The sequence below is a fragment of the Mesocricetus auratus genome, unplaced genomic scaffold (assembly GCF_017639785.1).
Source record: "Mesocricetus auratus isolate SY011 unplaced genomic scaffold, BCM_Maur_2.0 Super-Scaffold_100008, whole genome shotgun sequence".
In the NCBI taxonomy this organism is placed as follows: Eukaryota; Metazoa; Chordata; class Mammalia; order Rodentia; family Cricetidae; genus Mesocricetus; species Mesocricetus auratus.
The window spans coordinates 277,131-290,104 of NW_024429192.1; the positions used below are offsets into that span (position 1 = coordinate 277,131).

The 12,974-nt window shown below is 49.6% G+C and overlaps 1 protein-coding gene across 8 annotated transcripts in view; it reads left to right on the forward strand.

Moving 5' to 3' along the window:
* Positions 1-271: 271 nt before the first annotated feature.
* Positions 272-12,974, forward strand: part of Prdm15 (PR/SET domain 15) — a 59,886-nt gene continuing 47,183 nt past the window's right edge. For 7 of the 8 annotated variants that reach the window (XR_005878767.1, XM_021229407.2, XM_040750379.1 and 4 more), the window contains exons 1-3: positions 272-367; positions 12,232-12,277; positions 12,865-12,958. Coding sequence is in view for 7 of the 8 variants with exons in the window: in XM_021229407.2 (XP_021085066.2) it covers positions 12,241-12,277; positions 12,865-12,958 (131 nt within the window). In the remaining variant the exon portion in view is untranslated. Of the gene's footprint in view, positions 372-12,231; positions 12,278-12,864; positions 12,959-12,974 lie in introns of all 8 variants that reach the window. The other variant, XM_040750383.1, reaches the window with a different exon arrangement.

Below are 12,974 nucleotides of genomic sequence, written 5' to 3' on the forward strand. Positions count from 1 at the left end.
TCCCCATGCCGGAGGGCAGTCATCCTCCATCTCTGCAACCATGCACCTCTGTCCCAGGGTTCTTGAATATATGCAGCCGTTTCCTAGTCTCACTGTCCGCAAAACCCCTGCCAGCTCCCACTCCACACAGTCCGTCCCAGGTTCCCCGACTATGCCGCCCGTTATCCCTGACTCCCTGTCCAGGAAGCCAGTTGTCCCAGCTCCCGATCCAAGCTGCCGAGCCCTAGGCCCGCCCCGTCTGCCCGCGCTGCGCACTACAACTCCCACGATGCCGCGCCACCGCCCCCCCGGCTTCCGGTGCTGCGCAGTTTCCGGAGCGGATCGCAACCCGGAGTCCGGATCCGACCCCGCTCGGCACATTCCACAGGCAGGTAAAGCCCCGGGCCCGTGCTCGCCGCGGCCCCACCGCGTGCCTCCCGCTGCGCCCCGCGCCCCGCGCCCGGCCCCGGCCCGGCCTCCACCCGTGCCCCCCGCGCCCGCCCCGGTCCGGCCGCCGCGCCGCCTGTTCTTTGTTACAGTCGCGGGCGCCGTGGGCGATCGGAGTCAAAACCCGGCTGGATTCCGGAGCCGCTCCGGGATCGCCCTGCGCCCGCCGGGTTCCGCCGCCGCGGGCTTGGCCTCCGCCCTGGGTGCCCGACCTCGGGCCCGCGCGTCTAGCCCGCGCCAACTGCCCGCCACGAGCCCGGCCCACGCCAACCCTCGCCCGGCCGCCCACTCGGGGGCTCGGCGTCCCCCGCTCCGGCCCAAGCATGGGCGATGCGCCCCCGGTGCGCCCAAAGCCAGGCCCGGCGTGGCTACGGGCTCAGGTCCCTACAGTCCCTTCCCGGCTACCCGGCCGCCTTACCCGGTTTTCGGACGCAGCCCAGGGAGGGGCCTTGGTTTCCAGCCCCTTTGGCGTTTAAGAAAGTCCGAGGCTGCGCCATGGCTCCCAGGCCCTGGCGCTTTACTTGTCGCTACCTTTTGGTGGCCCAGGCACCATAGTGGACAGAGAGGTTGGAGACGTGCCCTCCTACCAGATGGGAAAAGGGTGGACAGGAGGGGCCCTGGGTCAGGTGGAGTCTGTGTGCTCCTGAGGTGAGTTTTGAGAGGGCAGAGGTAGGGCACCAATCCGTGGTGGGTAGCTCGTGCGCACTTGTCCAGCAGAGCCCTTCTTGCAGTGGATGGAGGGCCTCTTCACACATGCTCACAAGCATCCCCCTCCTCCGAGGTGGATTAAAATGGTAGAAGCAAGTGTGTGAGCCGAAGACACGTGGACCTGTGCCTGAATTTAAAGCTGCCAACGCTTCTTTGAAAAACACATATGCTAGAGCCAGTCAGAACCCTCAAACGAAGTGGGGTCCTGAAGACGATTTTCAGAGTAAAACTCTGAAAGAAGTCTGGCTCTGTGGGAACCTCTCAGAGGTGGCAGGGACAGTACTCCCTGGAGAGTGCAATGATGTATTTGTTGAGACATGATCCCCTACACACCCCGACCATATTTTGCTTCAAACCTATGGGCTTTCCTTCCACATCTTAGCTGCTGTAGCTGCTTCCTCAGACTTCTCCTGAAATCACTGCCTTACTCTGAAATAAACCTATAGATCAGATTATTAAAGGGGAAAAGGTGTTAAGTTTTCTCCTTACTTTTTTTCCTTTTACTTCTGTCTGTGATTTACATGAATGTCAGAATATACTAATTGTTCTCTTTGGGGAGCAGACAGGGTAGTTTATTTCTCCAGAAGACAAATGGGTAAATTAAAACATCAGTCACAATCAGGCTGATGGCAAGTGCTGTAATCCCAGCACTCAGGAGGCTGAGGCTGGAGGATCTTGATATCCAGAGAAGCCTGGGCCACACAGACCCTTCTACAAACAAACCCAGCTACAATTACAAGGCTCTCCTAGTGTGTTTACCTTTGAGAATTACCATTGTTTCCAGGTCCTCCTGATGTTTTTCTTTTTTTTCCCCTGTTTGGTTATCTGTGCAGGAGGTGGGGAAGACAAGGCTGCATTTTGCAGGTGTAATGGAGTTTAAAACTGGTCACCAGCCGGGTGTTGGTGGCCCATGCCTTTAATCCCAGTACTCGGGAGGCAGAGGCAGAGGGAGGCGAATTTCTGTGAGTTCGAGGCCAGCCTGATCTACAGCGAGAGTTCCAGGACAGGCTCCAAAACAATACAGAGAAACCCTGTCTCGAAAAAGCAAAAGAAAAACAAACAAACAAACAAAAAACTGGTCACTAGCAGTGACTTAATGGCTGTCCAGACTGTTTCTCATTTGCAGGCTGACACTTGTTCAGGGTACCTTACCCAGATTTATTTGCCAGGCCATTTCTGTGGTAAATATTTTATTCATCTAGGGAGCAATGGAAGAGTTGCAGGAGGCAGTGTGGACCATAAGTAACAATGGTTAGGCAAGAATGTAAGGACGTGAAGGAGGAAGGCTGCTGGGTGTGCAGGGGTTAGCACACTCAGAGCTGAGACAAGAACCATCTGCCTAGGAAAGGGTGGCTGAGTGGGAGACCAGTGCTGTGGGGGAGTCTAACCTCTTGGTGGAGAGCAGAGTGGGCTCAGGCAATGACATGCCTGACATGACAATATGAGGCCTGGGTGGGAGCATAGTTGGGATCTCCAGCTGGGAAAGGCCAATGGACCAGGGTGGAAAAGTAGCAAGATGGTACTCACAGAGAGCTTTGATCAGGGATGGCACAAGGCCCCTGTCCTTAGAGCTGAACCTGTGGCAGCCTTGGGGAACCAGGGCAACACAAGAGTACAGGCCAGTAGATTACACCCAAATTGGAAAGAACACTGAGGAGATGATCTGGCCATGAGGGGTGTCTTGGAGGCACCAGTGGGCCCACAGTTAGGCATCTTCAGGTGCCCTTCAGAGATGCTGTGGGCATGAGTGGGACCTGGCAGACTCGAGGGCAGGAGACCACGTTGATCCACTTATCCTCTGGCTCTGTGTATTTATGGCCCTAGAGAATGGGTGTCTTTTTCTACGGGTATGGGGGATATGGAGTCACTGTGGATACCCACCCTCCAACAACTTGAAGCCCTCCCTAACTGGCAATTTTGTCTCCTAATTCAGAAGAGTAGGCATGAGGACCTGCTATTCCCAGCCTCCTGCTCCATCTCCTTGCCCATGTAACTCTCTTGTTCTGGTTTCCCAGGAGAGAGCCGTAGTGGTCATTTACCCTCTGCAGGTGAAGTAATCAGGAACCATGATATGCCCTGTGTACTTCCTTGAACCAGCTTCTTAAAACTAGACCTTTCTTTTGGTGCTCGATGACAGTTCAGTGAAGGCTGCCACAGCTCACTCCCAAGAAATGAGCGCAGCCGTGGTCCTGTGAAATCATGTCTGATTCAATGAATAGACATACTTGTGTTGCGAGAAGTTACAACAGGGGCGTCAGGAGAGCAATTGCAGGCAGCAGTGTGTAATGGACGGTTTAGGATCTCCAGGGAAGGAGGCAGGAGGGTACAGAGAAGAGGCGGGGTCAGCTTGCTGATGCTTAAAGAGAAGCTGATTCCTGTGAGTTGGAGGTGACTGAGGCCATCCCATCATGGGACTAACACTTTAATAGCTATGTTTGCAAGAGTGACATAAGGATCCATTGTAGAGGTCAGTGAAACTTTCATCTCTTGCTGCTCTGTAAACCAGGCCTGGACAGGTAAGCTGGTACTGGAGTACAGGGAATTGAGAAATGGTAAAACACTTGTGGGGATACTGGCAGAGAGTCTGTGCCTGGTGCCAGGGATTAAGTAGCTTCAGAGGTGGGTCCAGACCTAGGGAGGGGCAAAAGCTGAACCAGGATCCTGGCTTAGAGGTGGCTTTCTGCTCTGTGCAGAATCTGGGGTAGGGGGATGGCCAAGGGGCAGGGCCACTGCATGTAGACAGAGGTACAGACATGGGGTGTCCAATGAGGGAAGCAAAGTAGCCACCGAAGAAAAGCATCTTGGTTGGAGGGCGGACTTGAGATACTGATGGAGTGGGGTGTAGGCAACAAAGAAGGTGTCCTGTGGGGCTATTTGCTGGGCCCAAGGACAGTTCTCCTATTCCAGAGCCCATAGAAGTGGTTCTCAATCTGTGGATTTCGACCCTCTTTATCCTGCTTAAGATATTTATATTAGGATTCATTATAGCAATAAAATTACAATTAACAAAGTAGCAACATAGTAATTTTATGGTTGGGGTCACCACAGCATGAGGAACTGTATTAAAGGGTCACAGCATTAGGAAGGTTGAGAACCACTGCCCTAGGAGGTGAGGAAGCCAGCAGTTTTCCCAGGACTTATACAGTGGAAGGAAAGAGAAGGTCACACGGTGACCTTCAGGCAAAGTCCTGGTGCAATAGGAAGGGCTTCCAGGGGAAAGTGGGGAGGCATCCTTTCAGTATGTGGCAGTCGTGGGCAAAGTAGACTTGGAAGGAGAGCAGTGTTAGGGTAGACCTTAAAGAGTAAGTGGGAATTGAACAGATGGGGGGGTGAGGAGGATGTTTCTGGCTTAGTCTGTTTGCTGGTGAAATGACAGAATTCCCCAGACTAGGTAATTAATAAAGAGCGAGACCATATGAAGGCTGTCCCCAGCTGGGTTAGAGGGCACCAGGAACCCCATAGGCTGGGTTACCTTTCTGGGTGCAGGAGACTGGACCATCTTGCAATATCATGTGGGAGAGCATCACACATGATGAAGGGGCGGGGGGGGGCACGGGTTATGACTGTATAGACCCATGAGAGGGGATAGCATCTTGTGACTCACTCACCACCTGATACCATCACAGTGACAGCCATATCACAGCCAGAGTTTTGAGACCACATAGCAGTCCTGGGAGAGGAAACAGCAGCAGATGACATGGAGGCTGGGAAGGGGACCTGAATAAATCCTTAGGAAACCTGCACAAGTGGATGCATTGCTGAAGTCCTTCATCTTCTCCCAACCTCTCTTACATGGGGTGGGGGCAGGCACTGAGTCCCATGGGATCTTATGAGCCTTGTTGGTAAATTGTGTAAATGAGACCTGGGGTGCTTAGAGATCCCATGACCCTGTTTCCCTCTGCTGGTCCCCTGGTCCAGGCTCTATTTGGCATGTTTTTCTGTCTACTGTGGTCTGGACCTCTACTCATAGTTCTGAGGCTGAGGAAGTGCCGGTATCACAGAATCCCTTGCAGGAATGACATGGCTTGAGGGACAATATTGAAGCCAAGTGTGTCCTGAGTCTTTAGCAGTGCCAGGGATGTGGAGGGGTGACATGATTTGACTTTCACTGCCTTCTGGCTGGTAGAACATACCTAATGTGTCAAGAGACTGCCTTTGATTGTTCTGTTGTTTGAAACGTGAATTCTGGGACTACACAAATAGCTAAGGGGTTGCCTTTGAGAAGATTCTTCCCTGTGCCCAGTTCTCTCTGCAGGTCTTTGGCATTCTGTGAGTGATGAACACATGCTAATTAGTTATGGCAAATTTGCCTTTTACTGTGATGGGTCTCAGTGCTGCTTAGCTTAGTGTGTTAGGCAAGATGCTTCTAGAACTCCACCCTCACAGGCTGCTACAATTCTGCCGCCATGACTAACCAATAGCATCTTCAGTTTAAACACACTGCCTCAGTTTCTATTTTTATGGATCAGACTGTACACTTCTCTTTTAGCCAGAAATGAATATTAGAAACACAGCCTCACTGTAGATGAGCTAAGAAGTTTAGAAAGGAAAGTAGAAGTTAAGAAAGAAAAAAAGACTAGGCAACTTCAGAGCCAAGATCTCCAAGCTGCCAGAGTGGCAGGTCCAGCCCCGAGACCTCAGATACAGGGGCTAAACCAGACTTGGAGGATTTTGAAAGTAGAAGTTGCACACATGTGCCTTGCTGGCTGTAAAGAAATCAGACATGGCAGTGTGGTGCTATCTGCAGCATCTGGCATTCTGAGTGAGATTGCTGTGCCCTGGCAGCTTGCTATGCTTCAAGGCTCCAATTAGCATACTCAGACCAGAACCAGGCTTTCCAGGGAAGCTGCAGCATGGTGGTGGTGGTGGTGGTGGTGGTATAGAGTACAAACACAGGAAACTGCTCTGGAGAAGAACAAAGCAAGAGGCCAGTGGTGGGAAGAGTTGGAACATGCAGATATCTGAGAAGCGGGTCAGTGAAACGGGTGGACATGGGGCCCACCTCCTTGGTTTGCCCTTCTAAACAGCTAGATGAAGCTGTGGAGAAAGTGGGCGTATGCAGCCTTCCGTCCTCCCGCAGCAGAATCTCCACCTAGGTATGCCCATCGTAAACCCTACACACAGTCAAAACAAGAACATCAAGTGGAGGAGCGGTGTTCAATCACAAGCCCTGTCTTGCAAGTGGCAAAGTTAGGCCAGGTGAGGGCTGCAGGAGCTGACGTGGGAGTGTGGAGCTGGTGAGACTTGTATGGAGACACTGGGCTGTGGGGTCTGTGAGGCTAAGAGGAGAGAAGCTCAGCAAGGCACCCCATGCCCTAACCTCAGGCCTGGATGTGTGTGGTGTTAAGCACTGGATCCTCTGAAGAGCAGTAGCTCAGCAGGGAGGAAGCTGCAGCAGAGAACCACTGTCCTTGCCTGTTGTATTTTAATACAGGGTCTCTGACCCTCTCTCCCATGTGTTTGCATGGACCATTTTCTCCTGCAAAGGGTCAGGTGGGTGACACTGTGTTCAGCTTATGGGTGTGGAGCTGTGCAGGTCCTGCTGTGTGCCTGCTTTGTGGTGATCACTTGGGCAGAACAGTCTGAACTTTAAAGGTGGGTGAAGAGAGTGGGGTTAACAGAGGGTGGTGAACCCTGGCTGAGAGCAAAGCTGTGTGCTAGTTAATATTAACAATCAGCCTGACAGAATCAAGAGTCTCCTGGGAGAGGAGCCTCTGGGAAAGTCTGTGGGAGTTTGTCTTGAATGTACTTCCTGATGTGGGCAGATGCATCTTGATTGTCAAATGGATGAAGCTAGCTGAGCATTGGGAAGTGTTTTCATTATCTGCTTCCTGACTGGATCTAATGTGAGGCAAGTTCCCGCTGCCTTGACTTCCCTACCAAGTCTGACTACCCTTGAACTATGAGCCAGAATAAGCCCCTCTTCCTTAAGTTGCTTTTGTAAGAATATTTTATCCCAACAGCAGGAAAAGACACTAAGCAGGCAGGGAGTACAGAAAGGAATACTAATTAAATGGTAGAAAGCCTAGCATCCCATAGGAAACAAGCTGAGGAAGAGCTCACTCAACCCCCAAGGTCAAATATGGGAGCCAGAACTCAGGTGACCAAGAGGCGCAAGGGGTACCTTCTGGGTTGGTTGTGCTGATCTTCTGGCATGCTGGAACCATTCTGCATCTGCATCTAGGTATACACCTGCCCTCAGGTGTCTGTCTTTGCACAGGAATAGGCAAGAAATGGCATAAGAGGACAAGGTAGTAGGATTAAGTGTGGAAAGATCCTGGCTGCAGTTGTTTGGAGTAGACCAGAAAGGAGCTCAAAGTGCATAGTCCATTGAGGAAACCAAGGCCCAGGAAAGGGTGATAATCACCCACCAGGGCCAGCGGTGGCAAGCATGCTGGAATTTGGCACCTAGCCCTCCTTTACTAGTACAGGGCTGGTTATAATCCTGTGACCTCTCAGCCTGTCCATCACAGAGGGAAGTTCCCCCTACCCAGCTAGACTGATGAGCTGTTGGCCTGCTCTGTTTCCAACAGATCTATTCTGATAGATTCTACAAACTTCAGTGACTGATGTGTATCCCGAGTGGCATTTGCAGTGCTCCCAAGAGTTTAGTTCAGGATTTTCTCTGCCTACTCCAGGGCCCCTCCTAGATCACAGTACAGAGTTTGAGAAACTGTTCATTTGCTTTTTCCCTATAGAGATTTCTCCCCTATTGCTTTTAATGTAGTCCCGAAAGGATGTGCCAGTGGGAAAGATAGTCCTTTTGTTTCAAAAGAAATCCCCAGGGCCTCTAGATCAGAAATGGCTTCCAAATCCTTGAGCTGTGACTGTTCAGGCTAAGATTCATTGTAAGTAAAGGTGAATTTACATGCATGAGGATGCTTGAGGTATGAGAGTAAGCAAAGGGCGGCTAAATCTGTGTGTTCAAATCTTCCAAGATCTTTTCACAGCTGTAAACAGGGTCGTCCAAAAGTGTCCATGGAGAAGCCCAGCATGGAAATGCTTGCCTTTAATTCAGCACTCAGGTAAAGGCCAGCTTGGTTAACACAGCAAGTTTCAGGAATACATAGTGAGGCCCTATCTCAACAAAACAATACAAAAGGAAGGAAGGAAAAGAAAGAAAGAAGATGAGGAGGGGGAAGAAGGAAAAGGAAAAAAAGAGGAGGAGGAGGAGGAGAAATTCTATGGAGAGTAATGAAGGCAGGAAGTAATGAAGCCTCACAGGAAGTCCAGAGTGGCAGGCTACTCATCGTCCTTGTGTGGTATTGGCAGCCATCAGAACAGAACAGACATCTGAGATAGCCACATGGACACATCAACAGATTTAATGGTCTGTGTTGAAACAGGGTCCTCTGTAAAGCCCCAGCTGATCTGTAACATTGGATTCTCCTGCCATGGCCTTGGAATGCTGGGGTTATCACCACGCCCAGAGTTATGCTGGTTTTTGTTTGTTTGTTTGTTTTTAAATAAGACTTGGGGGGTCAGAATGTTTTGCATGTGGATGTCTAGTCATTCAAGCACCATTCATAGGAAAGAACTGTGTAGATTGGGCTGACCTCTGGGCATGTCTGTAGTTATCTAGATTGGAAAAAATGAAGGAGGAAAACCCACCTTAACTGTAAGCAGCACCATTCCATGGTCTTGGGGTCCTGGACTGAATACAAATGAGAAAGCCAGCTGAGCACCAAGCACTCTTCACTCTCTGCTTCTGTGAGGAGGATACAATGTGGCCATTTCCCTCAAGCTCCTGCTGCCATGCTTTCCCCACTGATGGACTGTGCCCTCCAGCTGTGAGCCAAAATAAGCACTTTCTCCTCTAAGTTACTTTTGTGAGGTATTTTATTGCAGCAATAGGAAAAATAAGTAAGACAGGCATGTGCCTGTCTGATAAGGAAATATAATTCGTACACTTGATGAGGGTATATGAGACTATTTATTATGGGAAGGTACTTACAAGAGAAACCAGCAACGCAGGTTAGGCTCAGCAGCTTTCCGAGACCAGACCGGAACCCCGAAAAGAGCGCGAGTGCCCCTCTGCACAGCCCTTTATTCCCCACATCCGTGGTCAGCGACACAGGTGCCTAGGTCTCTCCCTACACCTGTCTATTGAACTCCATGCTGCCCTTTATCCCTGCGTAGATCTCCATCACTGTAGATTCATGGTTTAAGCTTGTTAGGGTTAGGGTTAGCCTAATCTACACAGTCCCCTAGGAGATTCTAGATCCAGTCACTTTGAGAATGAATATTACCATTACACCTGTCACCTGGTGCAGGCTGTGCAAACACCTGTGTCAGTGCTAGGACACTTATACCTGGAGTCCATCCTCACTTGTATCACCATCCAGTTAGAGTCAAGAGGTCATTGGCAGACTCCCCTAGACACTCAGAATGCATTTGGTTTCCTGATAATGCCACAGTAGCCCTTTGTCACTATAGCTGTGTTTAGTTGGTGGCTGTAGCTATGGACCAGGTTTGGGCTACAGCTGAGTCAACTGGAGGGTGCAGAAAACCTGATGGACCCCAGCCAGCTTCTGGGCACGTGTTTTGAGCATCCGGCAGAACAAGTACTGCTGCTGCTTCCTGGTCCGTGCAATATACTCTGAAACACCGGGGAGAGGCAGTTTCTCTCTCACAGTTTTAATCCTTTTCCCTCTTCTTTTTGCACCACATAGTACTTTATAATTCCTTCTTTGGGGATTTCCTTCTCATTTTTGATTTTTAGTCAAGCCATCCCTGCATTCCTCCTGCTTCAGCCTGCTTAGTGTAGGAGGATCATAGGTGAGTGTTATTACACCAGCACTGTTCTGTTAATGTGGGAGGGTCATAGAAATATGGAGATGGAACTTGGCTCCTACAAAGGAGCACTCGCAGCACACTGGTGGATGAGAGCAAACTTTGAAAACACACATCATCACTTCATGTGACCTCAGTTTAGAAGAAGATTCTAAAAGTTATGCCAGGGATTCTCGTGTTAAGCACCATGTACGTGATCAGCTTCATAATATTTCCTGTGCTTTCACATTCTTTCCACAGCAGCACCTAAAGCTCCCTGGGTTAGGGTTCCTGTCCTGGCACCGCCAAGAGGGTTGGAACTGGAGACTGAGCTGCTACCCCAGGGAGAAGCATCCTACCACACCTCTGTGTGTAGATCCCAGCTCCAAAACAAGCAGAACAGAGTGGATTCTTTTCCTTCTGTTCCGCTCTGATTAGCTTTGTTGCCTGTGTTCTGTGTCCTGCTGTGATCTAGCCATGGCTTGAGAGCCCCCTGACCTGAGTGTAACTGGTGTGTAGACTGGGTTCCTGCTGTGGTACACAGACCCTCAGGCTCTTGTGACATGAGTGTCACCCTGATACTGCTTCTTGTTATGGTTGTGAATCTTACACCCCCCCTCAAGGTTGTAGGTTAAAAGGGTCCCAGCTAATGGTACTACTGGAAGAGGTACTTTAGGAGGAGGAACCTTGTGGAAGAAAGCTGGGTCATTAGGGAGATGCCTTCCCGGGGGTCATCTGCTTCTCAGCTGCCATGAAGAAGGTAGCTTTGCCCCCCCCCCCATGATGCTCTGCTTCCCATCGGCCTCCAGCCAGCAGCACCAACCACCAATCCCTCCTTGCCTTCTGCTCAGTGACCAGCCACTGTCCCCATCTTGAGTTGGTACCCACCTGCCAGGAGTCCCGAGAGACCAGGCAGGGACCTAGCTTAGATGCTGATTCCAGAAAAAGAAAATGTTTTGCTGAGTTCAGAGGTTAATGTGCCTGGTTGTTTTTAGCATTTGAAAGCAGCATGGAGAACTTGAAACTTAGAAACTCATCATCCCGGATTGTGTATAGTACCTTTCTTCTCCCATCATGATGCTCTTACCCTCCCCTTCTTTGCTCAGTAATAGCTTGTTCAGCCAGTCTGAGTTTTCACTGGATCATTATGCTGCCTGTGTTCTAATCTTTTCTAATCTTTAAGTTGCTGGGGTTGGGATGGGTTTGGAGGGCACGTGAGACTAACATTCAGGAAGTATGTGTCAGCTTCCATCCTTTCCTGAGATGATAACTAGCAGTGGACACCAGAGAGGCAGAGTGATCAGATAGCAGGAAGGCTGTGGTGTGGGGAAGATTATTTGATGGGACATGCTGGGTACACCTCACTTTGTGTTTTTCCCCAAGCTGAACGAAGTAGATGTTTTTATATATATCTTATAACTTAAGCATCTGATATCCCAGAATGAACAACGTCTGCATCACTCTGTCTGAAACACATGCGTGGTACAAGATTGGTCTGTGCTTAACTTCCCACTATGGAGATGGCTTTTGAAGCAACCTTCAAAGGATGCATGGGAAATAGAAATAGGTTGACAAAGGTCTGTGTGGGAGCAGGAGAATCTACCACGCTTTGTGTCAGACACTACTTTTTATCCACTCAGGACAATGAGGTCATTGGCACAAGCTAGATACACAGTCTGAAGGACAGATTGCAGTAAAAACGACTGTCTGTGAGGTTTCATAGCCTAGAGAAGGTAGCAAGAAAAGTGGCTTCTAAAATACAGTGTATACACTGCTACAAAACAGTGAAGATCTGAGTTCATGAAGGCCCTCTTGTTGTGAGGGCCTTCAAATCCATTGCTGTTCCTAAGAAGCAGTATTACTGCAGATGAGAACATGTTTGTTCTCTTGAAAAGCAATGTATTATATCTATGCAAAGAATCAAGCAGCCTTGGGAGAGATTATCTCTAAAACCTGTTAGTGAGCTGAAGAGATGATTCAGTCAGTTAAGTGCTTTCCAGACAAGCATGAGGACCTGAGTTCAATCCCCAGTACCCACATTTTAAAAGCTGTGCTTATGGCATGTCCCTGTAATTCCTACACTGGGTAGGCAGAGACAGAATCCCGGATGCTCCCTGGCTATCCAGCTTAGCCTAATTGGCAAACCCCAGATCCCAGGGAAAGTCCCTGTCTTGCAGAACTAGGTAGATGGCTTCAGAAGATTGACACCTAAGGGTGACTTTGACCTTCACACACATAGGTGTATATGCACCTGTACACATAGGAAAACCCTCACATAAACTGTTGTAAAATATCACTGTTAATGGGTCTGTCTTATCTTGACAGGTCTCAACAATGGCTGAAGATGGCAACGAGGAGATTATGTTTATCTGTAAGTGGCCCATAGACCTCTCTGTGGCTAGTATAATATCATAGAATGCAGATAGGACTGACACTCCTGTCTAGGCAAAGCTACATTCACATGTTGTTTGTCTAGCACAGACATGCACTTCTTTTGAATCTATAATTTGCTCAATTGCTTTGAGACCCTGGGTATTACCTGTCTGCTACAGTGCTGTGGCCTCAGGCCACTTCTCTTCAGGACTCCAGTAGGGGCACATAACTGAGTGATCCTTAACTCAGGAAGTCACCCAAGGTTTAGAAAGAGTGAAGAGTATGAGATTTAGGGTGATGAGTCAATACTATCCTAGATCCTGATCTTCCTAACTCTGGAGATGATGTGTGGGGTTTGAAAGTGTCATAGACTGGTTGCTCTTGCTTGGCACTCTGTGCTTTCAGAAGTACTATGAGGTGGCTTTTGTGACCAGCCTCCTGTGTCTGCTGTACCCTTGCTTGTCTTTGTGTCAGCACACATCTCGTGAACTCTGTTGCATTAGGGTCACCTTTCCCAGGTTTGTGTTCTTTGGGTTTCTCTTTCCCTGGACATTGTCCCCTCTGACATTCAGTGTCTGTTTACAGGGTGTGAAGACTGTAGCCAGTACCACGACTCGGAGTGTCCTGAATTGGGACCTGTGGTCATGGTCAAGGACTCCTTTGTACTGAGCAGGGCAAGGTGAGTGAGTGCCTAC